This window comes from Rhinichthys klamathensis, unplaced genomic scaffold (assembly GCF_029890125.1).
Source record: "Rhinichthys klamathensis goyatoka isolate OS25496 unplaced genomic scaffold, OSU_Roscu_1.1 h1tg000076l_1, whole genome shotgun sequence".
NCBI lineage: Eukaryota > Metazoa > Chordata > Actinopteri > Cypriniformes > Leuciscidae > Rhinichthys > Rhinichthys klamathensis.
The window spans coordinates 87153-114440 of NW_026606618.1; the positions used below are offsets into that span (position 1 = coordinate 87153).

General features: G+C 40.4%; 1 protein-coding gene across 1 annotated transcript in view; it reads left to right on the forward strand.

The window, feature by feature from the left end:
- Positions 1 to 3390: 3390 nt before the first annotated feature.
- The window catches only part of LOC130085181 (hereditary hemochromatosis protein homolog), a 41157-nt gene continuing 17259 nt past the window's right edge, over positions 3391 to 27288 (forward strand). Inside the window, exon 1 of the mRNA XM_056250789.1 lies at positions 3391 to 3650. Coding sequence (XP_056106764.1) covers positions 3593 to 3650 — 58 coding nt within the window. The 5' untranslated portion in view covers positions 3391 to 3592. The remainder of the gene's footprint in view (positions 3651 to 27288) is intronic.

Below are 27288 nucleotides of genomic sequence, written 5' to 3' on the forward strand. Positions count from 1 at the left end.
GTTGGTGTGTGGTACGGTATGATAGGGATCCTTACCCTGGCATTATACAGGATGTGGACCCTGTGGGTTGTGTATTGTGTCTTGTGTATACAGTATTAAGGTTATATTAAGGTAATGATGTCATAAAGGGTTTGCTCTAATTTGAACTAGTTTGTCCAAGTTCAGCATGTAGAAAGCAGTGAATAAATGATTTGCTGATTTTTAACACATATTCATGTTTTTTTTTTCATTTTTGGATTGTTTTTCATTTAAAAATATTGATATGTTTTTGTTTACTAATGCTGTTGCTTATTGGTTTGCTCTGGTTCACCACATAGAGCAGTAGAAAAAGAGTTTTTAAGTGGAAGTTGCCTATCTATGTCATTTCCGCCACATACTGTCTCTTCCGCCACGCCATGTCATTTCCACCACTACACATATTTTAAAGTAAAACATATAAAAAACATACAATCAAACCAAATATATTCAGTGGTGTTGATAATTGTGCAGTTAGGGGTAAGATATGTGTATACACTTTAAGAAATACATGATTTTGAGCTATATTAAGTAAATGAAATGTTCCAGGCATCTAGTTTTAGGTGTTTTTAGTGTAAACATTGTAAAATCTTTACAGTTACATTTCTGAAAAATAAATCAATTACAAATTTGATCAGAGATGTGTGTGCTATTTAATCAAATATATTTATTACAGAAGATATTTAATTATTTTCTCTTCAAAACACAAGTTTTGCTATGTGATGGAAATGACCGTTTTCTTGGACTGTCAGATAAAAATGGCAAAATATATATATTATTCAATACAAATCAGCACAGCCAACTTAAGGGAAGGTTTCTAGACAGATTGAGAAACCAAATGATACTAAAAAACTGTTTGTAGAAATGTTTTTATTTTCTGAAACTGTCTAGCTCAAAGAGTACCATAGTTGAAGAATCACCCGTATACATGTCCTCCCTGACCTTAATAGAGCGTTGGGGTAGCGGGGCACAACCTAAACGATTAGTTGTATGGTTGTAACACTGGTTGGTTTATGGTTTAAGGTTTCCATGCTAGGATGACAAAACGTTGTGTGATTTACTTATTGCCATTTAACCCTATATATGCATAAAAAAAAGATATGGGAGAACAAATATTTAATAATAGCAAGTAAATAGAAAGTTATTTTTCCCTAGTTTTTCTAAAACAAGAAAGATCAGCTTTTTAATCTCTAATCTGTTATTTAGCAGTCTAAGTTATTTAATGCGTCGCTAACAAGTAGGAGATACAGTATTAGCCAGATATAAATCCCGGTTGAGGTGGTGGTGGCCCGTGAGCACATAGCCTACATCTGTTACAATGTGCCACGCTATTAGAACTATGCTATTCTATATGACGTTAGCGATGTTACTAACACATAACTTTTATGAATTATGTTTGCAAACCACGAGAAAGAGGCGACTGCGAGTTGAGTTCAATATTCAGAAATTATTATTTCATGAAATGCAAAGCATTCTGGCTTATCCATTTGTCTCTTGTTCCATGAGAGCTGTGTGTGTGTGGATGGGGTGTGACGGTATGTGTTCCGCTTTGTGTTTTTCGGAATGCCTGAATGCGTTTCGTCATCTGCTTTTGGTCACATTGTTTTAAACTATGTTGTATAACTGTGTTTGCAGTGTGTTCATTGTCAAACTCCAAAAGTTGTTTATTTTAATTATTTTAAAAAATGCATTATTTGATTTGAAAAAGTTAATAATTGTATTTTATTTACAAAATATTTTTGTTTGTCTAGTATATTTTTTTTATTAGATCAGACAACATTTTAAGCTTTTTATATGGTCGTAAGTGCCCCTCATGGTACCCTATGGGCATGTTGTCATTGTTCACTCATTAGCTAAAATTAATACCATAATTTTAAGGTAAAATTTTGCCATAAGAATCGCATGCGCAGGGTAAGATTTATAAAAAGTGTGCATAAGATTGTAAGCGTAAATTAAATAGCATTTTAGAATGAAGCTGCAGTTTCACAATACATGAATTACAGAATAACAGTTAAATGCTGCAAATATTTATACACTTGAAAGGCGATTTACACCTTCACAAATCTACTCTTGCACATGCAAATTTAATTTATATTGTCTTATGTACACTTTCACAAATCTTACCCTGCACATGCGACTCTTTATGGCATCATTCTATCTTCACAAAATAAAGAAAAAAGTATACACTAGTCTGTATTAATGAAACAAGACCACATATTTGTAGGCTATACATGTGTGAAATTAATGTGTAAAAAAAAAAAAAAAAAAAAAAAATTAGTGGATTTATACAAACTTTATAAAAGTCAAAAAGTGTCAGGTTGTGCCCCGCTCTCCCCTACTCTTATCATTTTCATTCTGAATAAAAGTATAAGTCATTGCCAAGATTCTTATGTCTTAAGGCTTATGTTTTAAATTAAAAATAAATAGGATGAAGCTTGATGAATAGGATGATGTACAGTCTCATACAGTGGTGTGAATAAGTTATTACCCCCATGCTAAAGTTGCCTAAAAAGAGGAATAAAAAATCATCTTTTGGAAATTGATCTTAATGCCTTAATTAGAAAAATGAGGAAAAATCCAACCTTTAAGGACACCAATTTTCTTTGTGTATGAATAATGTATCATAAATAAATAAATAAATAAATGTTCTTCCTTAAAATACAGGGTGCATAAGTCAGGCCCCCCCTATGTTAAATTCCCATAGAGTCAGGCAGATTTTTATTTTTAAAGGCCAGTTATTTCATGGATCCAGGATAATATGCATCCTGATAAAGTTCCCTTGGCCTATGGAATTAAAATAGACCCACATCATCACATTCCCTTCACCATACCTAGAGATTGGCATGGGGTACTTTCCATAAGATCATCTTTCAATGCAAATCAAACCAGCTATTAGGCTAACTGAAATAACATCATGCCAATCTCTAGGTATGGTGAAGGGAATGTGATGATGTGGGATATTTTAATTCCATAGGCCAAGGGAACTTTATCAGGATGCATATTATCCTGGATCCATGAAATAACTGGCCTTTAAAAATAAAAATCTGCCTGACTCTATGGGAATTTAACATAGGGGGGGGCCTGACTTATGCACCCTGTATTTTAAGGAAGAACATTTATTTATTTATGATACATTATTCATACACAAAGAAAATTGGTGTCCTTAAAGGTTGGATTTTTCCTCATTTTTCTAATTAAGGCATTAAGATCAATTTCCAAAAGATGATTTTTTATTCCTCTTTTTAGGCAACTTTAGCATGGGGGTAATAACTTATTCACACCACTGTATATACTATGGTAGAAATCAATCAATCACTAATCAAATAATCAATAATAAACAATAATCCATTGTAATCACCAATAATCAATTTGTTTTTCAGGTTCTCATTCTTTGTGGTTGCTTTCAACTTACATTCATGGAAAAACACAATTTCCTGAATTTAGTTGCACAACAACTTTGGATGACATCACAGTTGGATACTATAATTCAAAGACATACCGGTATATTCCAAGAGGGAATACAACAAACGAGGATGATGTGGTTCATTCAGATTACATAAAGGCTATAAGTGACTACATGTATAACTCCTTTTTGAGAAGATCAGAACTGTTAAGGCAAGACAGCCAAAATGACAGTAAGTATCTGGCTCAATGGCATCTATTAATCTATTAAAAAAATGCATGAAATGCTATCCATACTGTACATATTCAATTAGTTAAATACATTTTTTGATGAGCATATTTTTAATGCTTGATTTTAAATTTGTTTTTTTTAGGTGAAATAATTAATGGTATCAGAATAAAAAACAACAACATTTTAATACTTCTGCAAAATCTTCTATTATTGTTTCTTTATTAAAATATAAACAAATATGAATATGCTACCAATATTTTTAAAACATTGTCTGAAAAATAATATGTAATGTAGTAAAATCAACATGTAGATAAAACACAAACCCATATGACCCACTATGATTGTGTCACTGCAGGGAGCCTTTGAGCTGTGGTTATGATCGCTACGATATAGCGGGTTTCATTAGCACAAGAGTGACTGTAAAGTATGAATGGGTAGGCTAAGTGATAAGGTATGTGAATGGCATGTTTTGATATTTGGGATATGGTCATTTGGGCTACTTTTGGGTTATTTTTGATTGGCCATTAGGCTAATTTGTTAAGCTGGCCTGGCAACCCTGCTACAAGATCACATGGCGATAATATCAAACAGGTTTGAAGATTTTGCAGCATCTGTGAATGCTTAAGACTCGCCGACCTGCTCAAACTTAACAAGCATCGGCGACTACAACCAGCACCGATTTAGCCGCAGATCTTGAAAATCTGTTTAGGACAGCGAAAACCAGCCAAAAGTTGTGTAGTGTGTAAGCTTCCCTAAAGGCGGGTGTACACGGTGCGAGTTCGGACACTAGGGAGGTCGTGAGATATTACAGTCAGTTAACTTGATAATCGCGTCAAAGCAGCTGGTACACGGCACGACTGTCCTGCACGCATTTTATCCAGAGCCGGCGGCAATCACGTGAGCTTTCGCGCTAAACACAGAGACCGGAGCTTTCAATGTTGCAGGGGTCGGGAACCTATGGCTCTTTTCCGGATTTTATATGGCTCTCCAATTTTCAAATGGTGACTGAAAATACACCCTCGAACATGATGATAAAATTATTTTGAAACTAGCATTTCTGATTAATGTAATTATGAATATGTAAAATTAAATTAAATATGTTCAAAATATTTAGGTAAGGGACTCGCAGCTTAATATGATTGACAGCGGCGTTTGGCCTGTAGCTAGCCTACCTTTCAGAGTGCTGAATTTTAATTGGCCGACGGTTAGGCCTGCGTCAAGTCAAGATCAAGTTAAACAACTACCTAGCTGGCTGAATTAAAAATCATCATCAACGAGAGGAAATGGCGAAAAGAAAAAAAGACGACGATTACCGTTCATTTCGGCCTGATTGGACGACTCATTTGCAATGAACGTATTGCGTCGCTCAAAAAGTCAAATATTAAAGCTCCAGTCGGCAAGTCTGGCAGATTGAGTGGATTCAGGAAAATTTTGAATGTTTACAACTCTCATGCCCCTCCCCCACTATCAACGGATACCCTCCCATCCAGTTCATGCTCGTCAGTGCGTGCGTGTGCACCAGATTTTCAGTGAACGCCAGGGCTCTCAAGTGTCACGCATTGAGCGTGACAGTCACTCATTTCGGTCTTTTGTCACGCTCTCCCGCCACACATTGTTTTTCTCACGCTGAAAAACTATTTGAAATATATTTAATATGCCGCAGCGCCCAAAACTCTGGCCGCGCCGCTCTCACTGTGGAACCGGCATGAATCAAGCGCGTTTCCTCTGGTGTTGTTCGTCGAGCTACACAATAGCCAATCAGAAAATAGCACTATTGTATCTGGGTAAGATTTAACGCAACAACCAATGACAAAAATGTATTCAACCCCCCGTCGGCTGGGTGTCACTCTTACCTGTCTTCAAAACTTGAGAGCCCTGGAACGCGCCCGTCTCATCAGCATCCATCAACACCATGGAGTATTTGGAGGTATGCTGTCCTGGCTAATCTACCGATAGATTGCAATTGCTAACATCATTTATACTCTAAATGAGCGTACTTGATTTTCCGCCATCACTCTTCGTTACTGCGCGAACTTCCGCGAACGTCAGGCGTGTGCATGTGATTGTAACGTGCGCGAGGGGTGGCGTGTGCCCGATCTGTGATTGACAGTCAGATCTCACACCCCCCTGCGCTGATTGGACATGATGAACCGGGAGCTGTGGATTTTTGCAAAACAAATAACACGCTCCAGGTGGAGTTAGAAGCTCGGGTTTTTTTCTAAAACCACTTTATTTATGTTGTTCTGTCGGATTATAGTGTCGATTTCACTGAATATGATCAAAAAAATGTTGCCGACGGCAGCTTTAAGAGACATTTTGAGACGCACCATGCAGCATTTGCCGCAAAACATCCCGGTGGGGAATGCAGGAGAAAAGCTTGCGCCGAGCTTCAGCGGAGAATGGAAACCGTACAGCAGCAGCTGCTATCATGGACTAATAAAGTCGAAGACATGCCTTTCTCTGCAAGAACTGTTCATGATCGTGCACTGGTGATGGCACGCCAGATAGAGGAGATGCTAATCAACGACATCAGTGCAGGTAGTTACTTTTCTCTTTCCTTGGATGAGTCTACCGATGTGAGCAATATAGCGCAGCTAAGCATAATCGGGCGGTATGTGACGGGTGATACAGTGCGTGAAGAGAGTCTCGTTGTTTTGCCGATGAAAGATACAACAAGAGGCGAGGATGTGTTGAAATCTCTGATGGACTTTGCTGCAGAGAAAAAGCTCCCACTGAATAAGCTTATATCTGTGTGTACTGATGGAGCACCCAGTATGTTAGGGAAACATAAAGGATTCATTGCCCTTCTGTGTGAGCAAGAGAAGTGGCCCATCTTAAACTTTCATTGCATTGTGCATCAAGAGGCACTGTGTGGTCAGTCGTGTGGAGAGGAACTTCGCGAAGTGATGTCATTGGTCGTTCGCATTGTGAACTTCATTGTGGCCCGAGCTTTAAATGATCGCCAGTTTAAGGCCCTGTTGGATGAAGTGGGGAGTAATTATCCAGGGCTGCTACTGCACAGCAATGTGCGTTGGTTATCCAGGGGAAAAGCACTCGCCCGTTTTGCTGCCTTGTATAAATGAAGTGAGGGCATTTCTGGAAATGAAAGGAAATGTTCATCCCGAGCTCAATGACATTGAGTGGCTCCTGAAGTTTCACTACCTGGTGGATATTACATGTCATGTGAACCACCTCAATGTGAAAATGCAAGGCATTGGAAACACAATCTTGTCCCTGCAACAGGCAGTGTTTGCATTTGAAACAAAGCTGGAGCTGTTTATCAGGGAGATAGAAAGTGGCCGTCTCCTGCACTTCGAAACATTGCGGGCATACAGAGAGGAATGCTTAGCGAGGGACGCCGCTCATCATTTTGACCTCCGTAAGCTTGCAGCCTTTACGTCTGATTTACTGATGTCATTCAAATCACGCTTTGTGGACTTCCGCAGACATGCCGATTTGTTCAAAGTGATAACTCATCCACATGTGTGCACCGTGGATACACAAAACCTGAGTGTCTTCCCTGGAATCTCCATCGGAGATTTTGAGCTGGAAGCTGCTGAACTGAAGGTGACGGGTATGTGGGTGTAAAAAATTTTCACTTTGAATTCCGAATTGGAAAACCTCGCTTGTCAGCGGGACGAACTGGCAAAGCAACATAAGTGGGCAGATATGAGAAAACTCCAACCTGAAGACAATCTCATCCTGAAAACCTGGAACGAACTTCCAGCCACGTTCAGCACAATGCGTCGCGTCAGTGTTGCTGTCCTGATAATGTTTGGCTCAACATACACATGTGAGCAGTCCTTCTCACATCTGAACAACATCAGAACCAACCTGCGTTCAAGGTTAAGAGATGAAAGCCTTAATGCCTGCATGAAGCTGAATCTCACTAGTTACGACCCCAACTACAAAGCACTCAGCAAAATTATGCAGCAACAAAAATCTCATTAATGTAAGTAGGGTGCAATGCACTTCTTGTTAATCACTTGTTTATGATGCCCGTTTCTCAATTTTTGTGGTGTCTTAGGAGTGCTAGAAAGTATGATAGTATGAAGTAGCCTTAGCTTGGGTGTCAATGAGTGAAAAAAACAGCGTTATTGCCACCTACTGGTGTTGTTATTAAATAAAAATTGGCAAATATTTCTAATACACAAGTGTAAACTTTGCTGTGGCTCTTTTGAAAAATTTCTCTAAATTTTTTTGTTTGTTTGGCTCTTCTTGGTAAAAAGGTTCCCGACCCCTTATAGCTTCAAATAGAAAAATGACAGATCATCTGCGAGCTCGTAAAACAGCAAAAACCGCACCGTGTACGCCAACGACAGACAAACACAGGTCTACAGACAAAGTAACAAGGATAATGACAAGATAACAAGACGAGATAACAAGATGCGGAGGCAATCAAGGTGCTTGCTACGATAGTCGGTGTTACCGGTATTCAGAAGGTTGAAAAATTCAGGGCACAATACCTGCAAAGGGACTACAAAACTAGCACAGGAAACTTAGGGGAACAGGAACTAAAACAGGAAACACTACAAAATAAGAGTCAACACACTTAGGGGAAACCATGACAATCAGATAATTTGATTTTGATTACTTTTTTACAAGGCAATGTTAGTTTAGGTTGTAAAATAGCATTTGGTTATTTACAATGACAATTTTAGAATTATCAAATAGAATTTTCTTTAAAATGGGTTAAAATTGGCCAATCCATGACAATCTCCCATAACAATTCTCCCTCATTTCCCTCACAGGTCTTGATGTTTATCAGACACAGGTTGTGTGTGAGCTGCTGGATATCGACAAGCCGGGAAAGATGATTGTTGCAGATGCTACCAGAGGCTCCACCACAGATGAACTGTGTTACATTAATAACACGTTTACTTATACTGTGACTGTCAATATTAAACAAGAACTGATCAAACCTCACCTGGAAGAATTTAAGCAGGAATTTGCAAAGATATTTTACCCAGTTTGTATAACAACTCTCAAGAATTACCTCAAAAAGAGAAGAGATCAAATTAACAGAAAAAGTACGTACCGGTACTCAAGGGCACATCTAAATTCCCTAAATTTGTTTTATGAAAACAAATGTACCTGTTTAGAGTAAATCTTCAGGATTAAAAATAAACCCATGTATTTATACATGTAAAACGTTCTCTGAATCACCTCTTGTTTATTTTTTTCCTCCTCCCCCTACAGAACCGCCCAATATCACACTCACCCAAAAAGCAAACTCAGATCCTGGAGGGTTTCGTGTGAGTTGTTTGGCAACAGGATTTTACCCTCGTCACATCAACCTGACCCTGTTCAGAGATGGACAGCCTGTATCTGATCATGAGATCACTGGAGGAGATCTGCTGCCCAATGGTGACGGGACGTACCAGATGAGGAAGAGTCTGGAGATCAGTGCAGACACACACAGATACAGCTGCTCTGCCACACACCTCAGTCTCGACAACACACTGATCATTGAATTAGGTAATGAGCTTTTTCAGAAATAGAAAGTATCAGATAAAATCTTAACATTTTGAACTTATTCAAAATGCTTCCTCTTTTTAGAACATGAACCATCCAGACGTCACATAGGAGGAGTTGTCGCTGTCCTGCTATTGGTATGTGCGATATCTGTGATTTTGGCAGTTGTTTGCATGAGAAGGCAGACGGGAAGACAGAGACTATAGAGGTTGTCCTACCTTAAAGTTTTAGTATGTTTTTCTTAAAATATGAAAAATGATCTATTTGAATTTTTAAATTCTTATTATAAGTTATATTATTTTAAAAATAACTTTAAATGGAATATATATATTTGTGTTAGTCACGTGCATAGAGTATGTTGTAGGGGTGTAACGATACACACATTTCTTTATGCGATACTTAACATATTGTTAGTCAAATTCGGAAAAACTGCAATGCTTCAGTGTTCTTGTCATTTATTGTTGTTGTTGGTTTAATGTCTTGTTCTGGCTTAGGCCTATCTTCTGTCTCTCAAATTGTCTTATTTTATTTTTTATTTTATCATTTAATTTTAAAGTATACCGTACACTTGTGTACCATTTTGAAGATGTCAAAAGACCACGTCTTATTTACATAGGCTATTATAGATTACAACTGTAGATTACAATGAATTCAGGTACGCTGAGCCACATTTTCACACAAGTAGCACAATTTACCTTGATTCACTTTATACTTTTTGTGCAGTCTATTCTTTGTCTATTTTATCAAAAGTATACTATGTCTGCACTTAAGTTTTCTGGAGATAGCACACTTTTTTCCATTGATACAATGTCAGAATAAACCACTGATCTAATCATTTCAGTGCTATTAACCAATATTTTTTAAATCATTTAATATGATTGAACGAACCACAGGATATTGCTATGCACACGAGTTGTGTATATATTAAATCATATATATGTAATTTTACATATTCATCTTGTTTTTTTTGGATTGGAAATTACATTTGAGAATCTGTCTGCCTACATTTCATGTTTGACTGTCATAACATTTTCTTTTTTGTAAAATATTTTGTTCCTTTAGTTGAATTTTTGCTTTTTACTTTGGTATTTTGTTTTTTATGTACTTTTATTTTCAATAATTACTGTCCTTAAATAAAATCTGTAATGCATAGTGACTTATAGACACAAAAAATTACACAATTTTTAATTAAATCAAACGGAGAATAGCACTTCTCAGTGTAACATGAAAAAAACCCACAATACACAGAACAACCTGTAACTTAGATGAGATCATACAAAGACTGAGGCTGCTTCTGAAATCGCATACTTAACCTAAACCCTCATTCACCATTCCCTATTGTGATGGATTTTTTAATTAATTATAACTAACATTATGCAGGAATAATATATGCTTTTGAATCCTAAATGGTTCCAAACCCTTTGGTATAAACTCATGACTGAGTGTGTGTTAGTGAATCATGTCTGCATATAACAAAAAGGGGAAATGAAACTAGACAGATATCTAAATTTATAAACTCGTGATTAAAGAACAAAGTGAAGCAATCAAGAAAACAGAGTTTTCTTCTACCTAGTAACACGATTTTCATATGAAGAACCAATAAAATTGTAGGGAAATTATGTAATGTATCATGTCATTTTTGCCATGCTCCTATTCTATAAAAAGTGTTGTATTCTTTTTGCTGGTGGGATTCTCTCTGAAATTTTTCTGAGATCCTCCGGCCGTGATTAAAGCATATTCAAAGGCATTGTCTGGAGTCTGTTTATTTATTGCTGCGCAGCAAGTTAGGGTTAGGGGACTCAGCCGATGTCGATTAGGCGACGCGCTAGAATATGATTGTTTGGTGACGTCGATTTGTAGGCTAGATCCAGGAAACTAACATCGAGTGAAGATGTTCAGGGACATCTATTTGTAGCGAGACCCTGGTAGACTTAAGTCAGGTGCGAAAGAAAAAAATCTACCACACTATACGTTAGTCTACTAATACTGTTCACTTGAAGGAGTGAATGAAAACACAGCCGTTGGACAGCCGTTGACCGTACATCGGTTATTGCAGTGAAATGTGGGATTGAATAAGTGCACTCAATAACGTCCACTAAGGTTTCGGAGACCACTGCAAATGGCTGTCCCCTCAAATAACGTCCTATTTGAGCGTATAAGGGGGCGATTTCTGATTCAGCCAGCTGGCGGACGCAGGAGAGGGGCTGCTGCAGCTTCTGGGGGAGGGGGGCCCGTAATAATAACGTTAAAACTTAAAAAATTGTTATAGACAGGCCATACAAACTTAGTATGATTTATATAGGATTCTTGGTATTTGTCAAGGGCCCCTTAATGCCCCGGGGCCCTAATCGGCTGCTTATCCCGCTTATTGGTTAAATCTGCTCTTACGTAGAGGGTTGTAGTAGTTAAGTCTAGCGCTTGGTAAACCATGAAAATGATTAAGGAATATTTCCTCTTGGGTTAACAAATCATAACAATGAAACTGCTTCCTTGAATGTCATCATGTATAGCTACTACTTTGTTAGCGTGATTTCACCCCTTCGAAGTGTCTTAAAGTCGCAAAAAAAACCGTCTGTTCGCCTTTAGTTTCAGAAAGCTTTGTTTCTACCATTACTACTGACATTCTTTACACATAGGCCTACAGTGTCACAATACCACAGACAGGAAACGGGTAGATCCAATAGCAGTTTAATGGGTATCCATAATTCATAAAACCAGTCCAGCCAGGAGTCAAAATCCATATAAGCAATCCATAAACAAGAAATAAAACAAGAACAGGCAAGAACACAGACCTCCAAAGTGGCGTGACGAATAACAAGGACTCCGTAACAAACACTAATCAGGCAGGGTATTTATACACAGAAACTAAAAATCATGATGGGGAACAGCTGAGTGCAATGAACAGTGATGAGTGCAGACAAGGATTGTTGGGGATGCAGTTCCTAATGTGAATGACACCGTGGGGGAAGGGGACCTTTAGTAGACACCAGGGAACATAAACCAACACTGTGACATAACCCCTGGATCGGCAGATGTTATGGCAATTTTATTCTTTTCTCTTCAAACCAATAAATGCTGTTGCTGCTGATTGCTGTGAGCAGGTGACTGGGGCGGACGGAGAGAGAGACGGATGGACTTTGACCCCAGAGGTCAAAGGACAGGCCGGTTTTAGAGCGAGCGAAAGAGCATTGCCAAACTCTGAAGCTCAAGTTTTCCTGACGATAGTGAACCGAGTTCTAGCCCATCTATGGGTAGAAGAACAGACCTTGAGATAAGCTGTATAAAAACCACTCTCTCCCTCCTCTCAGTGTGCCACTTGCTTTGCAGACTGTACATTGACTACCTCTGTGGGGCAACTGAACCTTTCTTGCAAGAAATAAATCATTTTTAATTCTCAAACTGTCTCTTACGCTTTGATGATTGTTTAATAGAAAATTTGCTATTACAGCAGACGTGACCTGAACGGTCTCTGGATCGGCAGACGTGACCTGAACAGTCTCTGGATCGGCAGACGTGCCAGGTCACTGGGGCGGGGCCGGCAGAGCGAGCAGCTTTGGCACAACCTCCGGGAAGGCAGCGGGCTGCTCGGGCACGGCCTCCGGATTATTGTGGAGGCTGGAGGTCTTCCCCCTCCTCCGCCGTTTCTGATGGCGATGTGCAGGCTCTGGGCCGGACAGGATACCGCGGCGAACAGAACTCTTGGCGGAATCAGCGGCGGATGGAGCTCTGGGCTGGACATCACCAGCCCAGGGTTGAGGAGGGACCGAAGCGGAGAGTGGTGCCGGGGCTCACCTCTAGCACCTCCTCTCCTGCGACCTCCACGGGTCCCAGAAAAACTGGCCAGACGGGTTCCCTCAAAAGATTGTCCATGCCTGATGGAAGGGTGCTCAGGGGAATTGACCACCATAGTCTCCTCAGTCTGACGGGCCCACAACGTAAAGCACTGAAAAATGTTCATACGAGGCGGAACCTCTCCAGCTTGCGAATTCACCCTCTGCTGCTTCCTCTCCCTCTTGGTGGTTGGGGAAGAGCCACGAAAACCCATACCGCTGGATCTATACATGACGGAGTCCTTCTGTCATGATACCACACACAGGAAACAGGGGTAGATCCAATAGCAGTTTAATGGGTATCCATAAATCATAAAACCAGTCCAGGCAGGGGTCAAAATCCATATAAGCAATCCATAAACAAGAAATAAAGCAAGAACACAGACCTCAAAAGTGGTGTAAAGAATAACAAGGACTCCCTAACAAACACTAAACAGGCAGGGTATTTATACACACAGAAACTAACAATCATGATGGGGAACAGCTGAGTGCAATGAACAGTGATGAGTGCAGACAAGGATTGTGGGGGATGCAGTTCCTAATGTGAATGACACCGTGGGGGAAGAGGACCTTTAGTGGACACCAGGGAACATAAACCAACACTGTGACATACAGCACATTTTAGGGCATACATACGGCGTAGTCTTCACGGCTCATGTTTCCTGTTAGACAGTCAACCTGCTCTGATTTCCAAAACAAAACGAAGCATTGTCTATAATCTAAGGACAGTTTTTGAACAAAATGAACACATCCTATGTTCTTGCATGTTTGCTTTTAGTTTCAACATCTGTTTTAACAGGTATGATTTCACCATGTTTTTATATGCATGTGCTATAGTGTGCATTGAAGAAACAGCCTAACATGTACACAGGTCTGCATGGGGGCTGAGTTGTATTTTTTGTCGGCTTTACATGGTTTGGGTTGTTAATATGTTTTGTCATATAGCCTATGTATGTTCCCTGGGGATCGAACCCATGACCTTGTTATTACGCCATGCTCAATCAGCTGAGCTATTCCAGTACAGGAACCACATCTAAAGCAATTTTACTCTATCTACTATTTTACACTGCATTTTTTAATAATCGTTTAAAAATGAACATTCATTCAGCTTTTACGGTTAAGGATATATATAAAGTGATGTCCAATCAGGGAAAATTGACATCTCTACCGTTTGTTCAAATATTATTTAAATATGTGTTAAAGATTAATTTTGTAAGCATGTTGCACAGTCAGTTGTTTTATTTCTGATAACTTATTGTGCGGACATAATTTATGGCTAGGCTGTCATACAGAAAAATTATGAATGCATGTAAAAACAAGAGAGAACCAACAAAATAATAACAGATTATATTGTAGTCATATGCTTTTTCCTCATTTTAGTTTTTCTATGCATTTTGTAGCAACCCCTAAAAATGTTTACGAGTAAAATATCTCTGAAGTATATTCCCATTAATATTTACCTTTTTTTAGCACTAGGAACATGAAATTGTCTAGCTTTGACTTTTTGTTTCACAGGAGTATAAATATGAGGAAACTACTCAAAGGCCAAATTCCCTTAATCATCTATCACAATGAGTGAAACCAAAGAATATAGTTCTGGTGTGCAGCAAAAGATTGTCCCCAATCTTCCATTTCCACCCATTTCCACCATCAGGGCAAAAATTAAGAAGTTCAATCAACTAAAGATGTTATGAATCTGCCTGGAAGAGGATGTGTCTCTATATTGTCTTAATGCACGGTGAGGAGGAAAGATTGAGTGGCCAAAGACTCTCCAAGGATCACTGATGGAGAATTGCAGAGATTAGTTGAGCCTTGGGGTCAAAAAGCCTTAAAAAATCAAACAACCCCTACATCCCCACATGTTGTTGGGGAGGGTTTCAAGAAAAATCCTCCTCGCTCCTCCAAAAACAAACTCCAGCATATCAGACACGACTGAATCTTCAAACGACAAAGGGTTCTGGGGTCAGATGAAACTAAAAAAAGAGCTTTTTGGCAGCAAACACACAGATGGGTTTTGTGCACACAAGGATAAAAAGTACCCCATGTGTACAATTTAATATACCATTGGATCTTTCATGTTGTGGGCCTATTTTTTTCTGCTGGAGGTCCTGGACTAATTGTTCAGATACTTGGCATCATGGATTCTATCAAATATCAACAGATAAAACATCAAAACCTGCGGCCTCTGCTAGAAATCTTATAATGCACCGTTGTTGGATCTTCCATCATTCAGGACAATGATCCAAAACAAACATCAAAATCAACACAAAAATGTGTTACGGAGCACAAGATGAAGCGTCTGCCATGACCGTCCCAGTTCCCTGACCTGATGAGTGGAGTGAACTGAAGAGAAGAAGCACCAACATAGATCTGGGAATCTGACGAATCTGGAGAGATTCTGTATGGGGGAATAGTTTTTTGAATGAAAGATCAAAAGGATAAACAATGCAGATTTTTTTTTTACAGCCATTTATAATATATAAACCGGGTTCACACTGTTTGATTTAGAAAAGTCTTTTACAACTGTTGCTCGTCAGACTCTACAAACATAAAGTTTGTAAGTTTGTTTACACATGCCTCACAAATTACATAATCATTTTTTGGTCAGATTTTCATTCTAAGGATGTTAATCTTGATAATACTGTATAATTACTTTGTCTTCTGGGTAAATTTCTTCTTCACAAAGCCAGAACTATTCACTGCAATCACAATTTTAGACTGTTCTCCTCTTATATAAAGTCCCTTTTTTCTTCCTTTAAGAAAATGTCAAAACATATGAGCACAAATTGTAACCGCTAAGCCTAAGCTTAAGCCAGCTGAGGGTTATGCAGAGGGTTGAAGTAGGCTAGTTGACGCGCTTGACGTGGTCGCTTTGATTCAGTAATAACGCAACAACATTAAAGTTCTGTGTTCTTCTCTGTCGTGAGAGATATCATTTATTGGATTTACACAAGGGTTTCATCTTCCATAACGGAACAATACTCCATCTTCACCAACACTGTCACAGTATCAATCATCTCACCACAGCCTCGGTGGCGGTCAAAAACTAGTTGGCCCTTTCCCCTCTGGCAACACCTGTCACTGATTACAGCTACCCTCCTAAGTAGCTGAGCCACAATAGCTATGCCATGACCCTAGTGCCACCTATTGGCCAACCCTGGACATAAACATTGAAATGGCTCCTACACAACCGGCCCCCAATTGGAATGGTTAACAAACATTACAATTCAAAACAAAACAAATTAAGGAGCCATTACCAACCTGACGTAACATATTATGTTAGTTACAGCGAGCTCACACACATTAACACTGAAATTGCCCATTTAATCTGCAGCCTCAAGCAACAGACAGAGCTTTGTTACAGGACGTTGAATGACACTTGACTTTGTTTGCAGACGCACTGAACGCACAAATCCCTTTTTATCCCGGAAAGCTTCCAACACTCTTCCCAGTGGCCAAGAGCCTCGTGGGGCAGTAGGATCCATAATAACGACAATATCTCCAGACTGTAGATTTCTCCTGATTTTATTCCATTTTTGCCTCTCTTGCAGCAAGGGTAGATATTCCCGTACCCAACGTTTCCAAAAAAGTTCAGCAATATACTGAACTTGCTTCCATCTGCGTTTTAAATACAAGTCATGTGGCTCAAACAACCCTGGCGGCAATGATGGATTTCCTTTCATCAGAAGAATGTGGTTGGGAGTAAGTGGCTCCAAATCATTTGGATCGTCTGAGAGTTTGGTGATAGGCCGATCATTTAGGATGGCTTCAGCTTCACACATAACTGTTTGAAGCCCATCATCGTTCAGGGTCTGCTGTTGAAGAACTGAACTTAGAATCCTTCTCACCATGCGGATAACCCGCTCCCAAACCCCACCATGATGTGAAGCTGCTGGAGGATTAAAGCTCCACTTAACTCCCCTTTGCCGCAGAACTCCCTGAATTTTTCCATGATCCAAAGCTGCGAGAGCCTCTCTTAGTTCTCTCTCTGCTCCTATAAAGTTAGTTCCATTATCAGATAAAATATGAGAAACTTGACCTCTTCTACAGATGAAACGTCGCAGAGCATTGATACATGCATCAGTGTTCAAAGACTCAGCCACTTCAAGATGGATTGCTCTGCTTGCCAAGCAGGTTAGTATCATGCCATAGCGTTTGTCCGTACCACGTCCTTTCCTCACTGTAATTGGGCCAAAATAATCAATGCCAACGTTGGTAAATGGTGGTTTGTCAGGAAGAATCCTTTCCTCAGGCAAATCTGCCATCTTTTGCTCCTGCATCTTTCCATTATATTTCTTACAACAGAAACATTCTGTAATGACTTTTCTTACAGCGGAGTTGGCGCTAGTGACCCAATACTTCTTCCGCAGTGTTGATAGCGTATGATTCCGACCACTATGGCCCTGCTGCTGATGAATGTGCCTGAGGATGAGAGTGGCCACATTTTGATCCTTAGAGAGGATTAGCGGATGCTTAATCGACTCTGGCAAGGAACTTTTAGTCAGCCGCCCTCCAACTCTGAGAAGCCCATCATCCAAGCGCGGATCCAACCTGTGGATTGTACTACGCCTGCTCACTGTGGATTTCCCAGCTGACAACATGGCAATTTCCTCTCCAAATCTCTGTTGCTGACAATATCGAATGATAGCCAGCTCAGCTCCCAAAAGGTCATCTATGGACAAAATTTGCCCTCCAGGCTTGTCCTTGAACCCTTGTCTCCTCCGTGGCATATTATTGTCTGTGCTCTGCTTACCAGCAACCCCAGCTTTCTCCTCCCTCCTCCTGCGGCATTTTTCCAACAGAATGGTTTTCCATTTAAGTAACCAGGCTACTGCCACCTTGAGTTTACTCCAACTGGAGAAGTAGGTCAGTAACCGGTTTGTGGAAACCTGTGAGCCATCCACAGACACAACATTCACTGTGACTTCCTTCTTGACCTCCTGATCATCTGGTTCTATGATAGTTTCTACCACATTTGTTGTCCAGTTAGCTTCCGGTTTACACAAAAAACTTGGACCCTCTATCCACCTCCTGCCATGAATGAAGTCTCCAACCCTCACTCCTCTGGATGCCTCATCCGCTGGATTTTCCTTGGAGCTGATGTATCGCCATTGTGAAGTTTTAGTGGCTCCTCTTATAGTCGAAACCCTGTTCGCCACAAATGTATGGAAACGTTTATCCTCGTTTTTTATATACTTCAACACAGAAGTGCTGTCGGTCCAAAAAATGGACTGCTGCAACTGGAGTCTCAACTCAGCCTTCAGCATCAGATCAACACGAATGGCAAGCACAGCAGCAGTCAGCTCCAGGCGAGGAATAGTAACAGTCTTTAAAGGTGTAACTCTGGCTTTGCCCATCAGGAATGCAACATGAATGTCATTCCCATCATTCAGCATCCTGAGATATGTAACTGCTCCATATCCTGTTTCACTAGCATCTGCGAAGTGATGCAGCTGAGCATGTCTTGATTGTCCAAAGCCCTTGGGCTTAATGCACCGATCAACCTTAAATTCAGACAGCATATCCAGGTCCTCCAACCACCTGAACCACCGCTGTAAGATGTCTTGTGGTACAGTCTCATCCCATCCATAATTTCTTCTGCAAAGTTCTTGCAGCATGATTTTGGCAGGCAACACCACAGGTGCGACAAAGCCAAGAGGATCGTACACAGAACTAGCCACTGACAACATTCCACGCCTGGTGACTGGCTTCTGCTGGATCTCCATTTTGAACTTGAATGAATCACTCTCAACGCACCATTGCAAGCCAAGAGCTCTCTCAAGAGGAAGTTTGTCTCTATCCAGATTCAGTTCAGTCAGATCTTTAGCTCTGTGTTCCTCTGAAATAGTCTGCAGTGTGGTGCGGCTGTTACTAATCCATTTCATCAGAGTGAATCCTCCTGCCTGACAGAGAGTAATTAAATTTTTGACCATGGAAGCAGCTTCTTCTTCAGAGGGCATGCTCTTCAGACAATCATCCACATAAAAGTTCTCCTTGACTGTTTGAAGAATTTCAGCCGGAAATTCAGATTGATTGTCATCTGCTGTTTTTCTCAGAGCAAAGCTAGCGCAACTCGGTGAGGACACTGCACCGAACAGATGGACAGTCATACGAAACTCAGCTACTTCCTTAGTGAGATCGCCCTCTGGCCACCATACAAAGCGCAAGAAGTCTCTATCCTCCTTTGCAACTCTGACCTGATGGAACATTGCTTGTATGTCGCCCATAACCGCTACAGGTTCCAGCCTAAACCTGAGCAGGACACCAAGCAATGTACTGGTCAAATTGGGACCTTGCAAGAGCTGCTGGTTCAAAGATGTTCCCTTAAAGGTCGCACCACAGTCAAACACCACCCGCAGACTCCTCTTCCTGGGGTGATATACACCATGGTGCGGGAGATACCACACCCTACCACTACTGTGATCCAACTGCTGTTCTGGAACTTGCTCTGCATAGCCCAGACTAATCACCCTGTTGAGGTTCATTTTGTATTCCTCATAAAACTGCTTGCTATTAAGGAATCTCCTTTTCAGCCCGAGCAACCTTTGCTTTACCACAGAGAAGTTGTTGGGCAGAGATACACTGTTCCTTTTAAAGGGCAGCTTCAAACTGTAATGACCATCTTCAAGTGTTGCAGAACTTTCCATAATCTCCACGAACCTGATGTCTTCTATTGAAGGGCCTTTCTCCTCTGTAGCTCTTTCACTGAAATCATGATTGTACTGGCTGTGTAGCATTTCTTCCAATCGGCTCACGGAAATCCTGTTGACAACTACTGAAGGAGCTTCTATTTCCAAGCTGCTGTCATTAGACTGCAAAGGGCCATTAAGGACCCAGCCCAATACTGTCTTAATTGCATACGGTCCTCCCCCTTGGCTATTTATGACCTCCCAAGGTTCCAATATCCTGGGAGCATTGCTTCCAATCAATAGGTCAACATTAGCCTCTAAGCTGGGAATCTGTACTTTTGCCAGATATGACCATTTTGCCAACTCTCCTTCAGAGACAATACTGTCTGCACTTACAGGCATTTTCTTCTGCGTGAGGACTTCTGGTAGCTTATAGAAGACATTGCTCTCCACACCAGACACCTCCAAGTCAAACAATAAATTTGCTGGCACGACCCTTTCCTGTCCCATAGTTTGTAGCAGAAAATGGGTTTGTTTACCAGACAACCCAAGCCTTTGCATGAGATGTTCCGAACAGAAAGTGGCTGAACTGCCAGGGTCCAGAAATGCATATGTTTGTATTACTCTGCCCCCTTTGATGGATTTGACTTGGACTGGCAAGATGGAAAGGAGGCAGCGATCACTTCCGACCCCTACACGACCACATGCTTCTTTAGACGCTGTGGTGTTAGGTCTCACAGGCTCCTTAGGTCGCTCTGTGTATGCATTGGCTTTGTCTCTCTTGTCAACATGAAGCACACTAGGATGTGTTTGACTGCAAATCCCACAGGTCGCACGCTTTCCACAATTGCGACTCATGTGCCCAGCACATAAACAGCCAAAACAAAGCTCCTTCTCCTTTAGAAAGATTATTTTATCCTGGTGCTTCTTCCTCTTGAACTGTTGACATTCCTCCAAAGAGTGACTTTGCGAACAACACACACAGATTGATCTAATAGTAGAACCATTTTCTGGCAAGACAGCCTTTCTCTCTCCAAAGTTCCTAGCTGAATGTACAGGGGCAATGGTGGTGGCAAAGCTGTTTCCTTTCAATCTTGTGCCTGGCTGCGACTTCAGCCTGTCGACCTTAGCAACACCTGTTCCTGGTGCTGAGTCCCGAATATCGCCAAACAAAGGGTCTGACAGAATACGGACATGTTTCTCAATGAATGCCACCAAATCTTTGAACAGAGCTCTGCGGTCAGATGTATGCATTATTTTATGTGCCACTGACCTCCATTGCTCCCTCAGCTTGAACGGGAGCTTAGACATGACTGTTCTCATGTTGCTCGTCATATCTAACTCCTGCATATATTGTATGTTCTCCATGACATTACAGCATGAGCGCAGAAAAAGTGAGTAGGCCTGCAACGCATTGACATCTTCTGCCCTTATAGGCTGCCATGCAAAAACCTTCTCCATATATGCAGAGGCAACCTTATACTCGTTGCCAAAATGTTGTTTAAGCAGCTGCTTTGCTTTAACATAACCTAGATCAGCTGTCATATGCTGGCAGCTTCGCACCAGTTCCCGTGGCTGTCCTCTCGTGAATTGCTCCAGGTAATATAAACAATCACCTTGACTGACCTTATCCTCCACTACCTGCTCAAATGCTCGCTTAAATGAAATATATTGAAGAGGATCCCCATCAAATAAGGGAATCTCTCTTGCAGGCAATAACATAAAGCGTTGCTGTTGGACCAATGCAGTAGTTATTTCGTTTTGCCTTTCCATTATGGAACAGATGTTCCCCCGTTGCTGTTCCTCTACTGACTGAGCATTGAACGAGTAGGGTCCCAAAGCTTGTGGTGGTAAAATATGATGATCGTCCGTTTGAGAACCAATCCTCTGGTTTAGCCCGGCCTGGCTTTGTTGACTAGCCTGCTGAGTTAGCATAGCTGTAGGTTGTGGATTGCCAATTGGCAGTGACCAATCCTGGCCCTGCTGTGCTTTTTGGTGGTTTACAGGCCTGTATTCCTTTGCCATAGGATTGAGCTCGTTAACAGTTGCCGTTCTTTTGCTTTTACTCATATAAGAACTCATTCCATTAGATGTAGTGTCAATGTCAGAGGCCAGCACTTCCAATTTGGCATTGGAGGCAGCTAGCATAGCTTCCAGCTCAAGTTGCTCTCTTCTCCTTTTTAGTTGTTGCTCCTGTTCCTCCAATGCATGCAGTTCCTTTAAAGATGCAGCCCGAGCAAGCAGTGCAGCTCTTTCTGCCTTTTCCTTTATTCTTGTAGAGCTAGTAGATTTTCCACTACGATTACTCCTCCTGCTTGCTTGCTTGCTAGGAACATTTGAGACACTGTCCTCTGGCCTGATATCATCATTATCCTGCTCATCCCCTGTACCTTTTTGAGAACCCTTTTCATCCCCACATTCATCACCTTTGTTACCTTTTTTTAATTGAATAGCATATAACCAGCGGTTTACCTCAGACAGAATTTCATCATTGCAGATCATTTTTGCTTTAAACCAAATATCATGTTTTTCCTTTTCACCCTCAGGTAATATGCCCAGCAAGGAATCATGAACACATTTTGCCTCATCACACAAATCAACAAGAGCACCCATTGTACATTGTACACCTTCTTTATCACTTATTTGCATAAGCTCTTTGATACGTTCCCTTAGCTTAGAAGCCTTATTTAATTTAGCCTTCCTATCATTTTGCAGCCTTTCCAGCTTTTGTTCAAATGCCTTTGCAGTTAATGTTACAACACGTTTTTCTTTATCTTTTAACACACCCGAACCATTTGCTTTACTGTTCAATTCAGCTGATTGCGCAACCGCCTCAGCAGCTGACACGTCTTTTTCAAGTAAACTCATAGTGCACTTAAACGTCACAACGATAATAATCAGAAGTCAATGTAATTTGTTTTCCACTACAAAGTTACTTTGTTCAGTTCTTTCTTCACCAATGCATTGGATTTTTACACCCGGGTAAGTATGAGTAGTGTGCACACAACTTATGAATGGCCATTCAATTACTTTGTAGCGCTACAACATACCTTACGTTGGACGCCTTGTAGATGAATAAGAACCGTCTCACGATGTCCTCACACTGATGAATGATGAAAGAAGTTTCTCGTTGTCCTCGAACAGTTGAGCACACCTTGGCATGTTTCCGGGCTGGCTGAGCACCGCCGCATCCTCTCACCGATGCTGGGCTAAGCGAGTCATCTCCCCGCTGACTCCGCTTCAGCCTGTCCTCTCGCCGGGTTCCGGTGTGTAACACGGCCGGGCAGATACACAATGAGCAGCTTTCAGATGTCCGATGTCCAGCGGCCACTCCGCATGTCTTTAACGGTGAACATCTAACTCCACACGCGACGATCTTCCCGCTTCTTAAAGGTTAGTTTTTGACTTTGTGTAACCGCTAAGCCTAAGCTTAAGCCAGCTGAGGGTTATGCAGAGGGTTGAAGTAGGCTAGTTGACGCGCTTGACGTGGTCGCTTTGATTCAGTAATAACGCAACAACATTAAAGTTCTGTGTTCTTCTCTGTCGTGAGAGATATCATTTATTGGATTTACACAAGGGTTTCATCTTCCATAACGGAACAATACTCCATCTTCACCAACACTGTCACAGTATCAATCATCTCACCACAGCCTCGGTGGCGGTCAAAAACTAGTTGGCCCTTTCCCCTCTGGCAACACCTGTCACTGATTACAGCTACCCTCCTAAGTAGCTGAGCCACAATAGCTATGCCATGACCCTAGTGCCACCTATTGGCCAACCCTGGACATAAACATTGAAATGGCTCCTACACAAATGCTTCGTAAACATATATCATCCTTGAGTCTGTTGTCTGTTTTTTATGACAAAATGTTATATTGTGTTGATTTGTGTAATTCTCATCATAACCACTTGTGATAATGTCATGTCCGTATATGGAGATGATAAGGGTATCGTTTTCAAAACCTGCTTTCAGGCCACCAAAACGCCATTGTCATGTAAATGAACGGTGTAAATCTTCCATTTTTAGTTACTCTCTTGAGTAGGTACTTATTTTGAAGAAGTGATTACTTCATGACCGCTAAAAAATAACTTTCTATATAGTATGAGTGTGTAGTATGAATGTAATCTGGACGTATTACATTCTCCATGTTGTCATTATCAGTTGACCTACCAGCGTCAGTTATGTCGCTTCACTACCATTCATAAATTCATACCATTCAATGTGGCCTCATGGGATAGTAAAGTGTCCATTGTATGCACACTTCACAATCTCAGTGGAAGTTTTAGGTCATCCAGGGTACTTTTTGCCTACTCTTTTATGAGTAGGCTACTGTTATTTCGGACATACTTCTTTTCTCACATACCGTTTTTCATCTACTATTCACCTTATTTTCCACGACAACAAGGGTGACGCCATTACGTTCATTTTGTCATCTTACTTCCGGCTGATAGGACCTGGGCTAGCTTATAGACGTAATTCTATAGTTAAAATGGCAAAATATGTAATTTTTTTAACAATTGAATTAAGAGGATAGAAAAATTTAACAAACGGTGTCACAAACACAATGTAAAGCGATCGGAATGTTGTGGTGTACTTCACGATTAACACCCACACCACCTAAATACGAGGAGCACCTGAGGCCATGGCGGAAGGCGATAAGCTTGAAGTGCCCACCCAAGCGCTCTTATGTGTGTTCGTACCATTTTATGGACGGGAAGCCGACTGACGAACACCCTTACCCCGAGTAAAGGCTCGGCTACGATGTTCTGGTAAAGATCATCGCCGGGTGCTGAACAGGTTGTCAGATTCAGGTAAGCTAACTTGCATAACTGTTGTTACCTAACTTAACGTTACCTATCTATGTGCTTGTTTATGTTAGCCTAACATTAGATTCGTGAAGTCCGATCTATGAATACATTAAGATTATTAACGAGCCGTTAACAAAATACAACGATTCTTGCATGATTACCATTGGCCACCATATGTCATATTTCTTATATTTCGTTTACTTTGAGTTATGGACCTAAAGGTCTGAAATAAAGAATGAATAAATGAATATTCACGATAGAAGTACAATATATTGGTACTATATAATAAAACTACAATATAATATATATATTACAGTCTTATAATAGCTCACATTATTCCTGTAAGGAGGCCAGCTAGCTACATCTTTCATTCAGATATTGATATTGACCTACGGCGAGTTAGGAGATTGTGTGTATACTGTCTCGTTTTTAATGCATCTCTCTTTTTCACACTGTTCTAAGTATGAATGCCATCATAAATTAATTCTCATTATCTATTTTAAGTAACTGTTACTAATGTAAAAATGTTTATGGTTATAATATTTCCTTAGATCATCAATGAGCGTCAGTGTTGCAGTGGACAACTGTGAGGAGGATCACAGCCACATGCCCCAGACCTGTGATGCAGAAACACAATGGGAGGATCCATCTGTCTCTGGCCACAACTACGCTTCAATATCTCAACTCAACCTGAAGCCACCTACATCTGAAATGGGAACACAATGCGTTGAGCCAGTGCTATAGTACATAACTCTGCTGAGAAACGACCACCTTTGTCAGCGGGTCGACATTAGATTCATTCCATTCAGTTGCCGAGCACCTTACCAGTTCATACACCAACAGCTTTCAGCTACACACTTGAGATCAGCTCCTAATGACTCTGATGAAGCTGCGTCTTAATTTATTGCAGGGTGATCTTGCTGTAAGGTTTGGTGTTTCTCATTCCATTGTAAGCAAGGTGATTTCGCGTTGGCTTGACATCATGGAGAAGTGTTTCCAAACACAACATGTAGGGCTGCACAATATATCAAAATATAACAAATGAATATATCGCAATATGCATAACTTTTTTAGCTTTAATAAGAATCAGTGTATATATATATATAGCCTATATATATATATATATATATATAAATTTAATTCATACAGTGAAAACTAAGCAGTGTTTTATTTTTACATTTGATTATTCAGTTTCTGTTGTTAAATAGACCTAATGTAAGATAACCTGAACCCCGTGGTTTACACTGATGTTAAAATAACACTTCTTATGCTACAGTAAAACACTGGTCTTCACTTTCACAAGTTGTAGGGATGTTTTCTTGTCACAAAAAAAAAAAAAGTGAAACATGTATGTAGGTTATATAATTGTAAATCTAATTTAAGTTAATTTTATACATTTTAAACATAATCGTGTCGCATATCGAATATCGCATTGTTTAATTAGTTATCACATATCGCATTTTTCTTCAATATCGTGCACTTAATAACTTCGTCCAGGCGATGAAGTAATGGCAGACAGAGGCTTCACCATTACTGATCTCCTCTATGAAAGGAAGGTGAAACTTGTCCTTCTTGTAAACCTGTACAATGTGACCAGATTTTACCTGTTATGAAGTTATTTTTACAAACCTTTACAATGTGCCCAGTTATGAAGTTATTTTTATAAACCTTTACAATGTGACCAGATTTGACCTGTTATGAAGTAATTTTTATAAACCTTTACAATGTGAGCAGATTTGACCTGTTATGAAGTTATTTTTACAAACCTTTACAATGTGACAAGATTTTACCTGTTACGAAGTTATGTTTTACAAACCTTTACAATGTGACCAGATTTTACCTGTTATGAAGTTATTTTTACAAACCTTTACAATGTGCCCAGTTATGAAGTTATTTTTATAAACCTTTACAATGTGATCAGATTTGACCTGTTATGAAGTTATTTTTATAAACCTTTACAATGTGACCAGATTTGACCTGTTATTAAGTTATTTTTATAAACCTTTACAATGTGACCAGATTTTACCTGTCAGTCATTTATTATTAAACCTATGTAAGCTCTGTAGATTCCCTTTAAAACTTAAATGAATTAAGTATTCTAGTTAGAACTGGCCACGTTAACAATGACGATGGATGAGACAATGTGAGACCAACTGATCGTCTTACGAAGTTTTCTCCGTGCTCCCAATTTAAAACATTTACGGTGTTAACGTTATTTGACATTTTGCTAAAGTTTTGGCTAACTAAAAAACAATCTTTTATCGATTGAACTAGCTACCGGATGTGCCGTGCCAGTTTAGCGGTTGACTAGCTTTCGTGAGGCACACTCGCAAGGTCTCTTGCTCTCTCTCTCTCTGCCGTGCTCGCGCTATGTATGTTATGCGCGCAGTATGTTCTGTCTCGCATGCACGCTCTAGATTCCGGCAGATCTGAACTAATTTGCGGGCATCAGGGAGACGCAGGAGACTCCCGGGAGACTTGGGATGTCTGCAATGGCCACAGACAATTTGAGGAAGTGGTGGGGGAAGTGACGTATGCCGTAAAGCAGTCGAATTTTGTAGTTCTTTTTGTGCACGGGTTCCTACCCGAAACCCGAAGTTACATAGTGCCAGTAAAAGCGATACAGACCACGCCAGGCTATGGCAGACGTGTCATTTAACTTATTTTAAGTCGATGTACCATCACAAGGGTCTTGGAAATATATTATGAAGGTTGAAAAACTACATAGTGTTACTTTAATGCGTCGCTAACAAGCAGGAGACATTAGCCAGATATAAATCCCAGTTGAGGTGGTGGTGGTCCCGTGCACATAAATCTGTTACAATGTGCCAATATAGGCGTAACAATTAGTTAATAGTCATGACTCATGTGCCTCAACAAGTAAAGTCATAACATA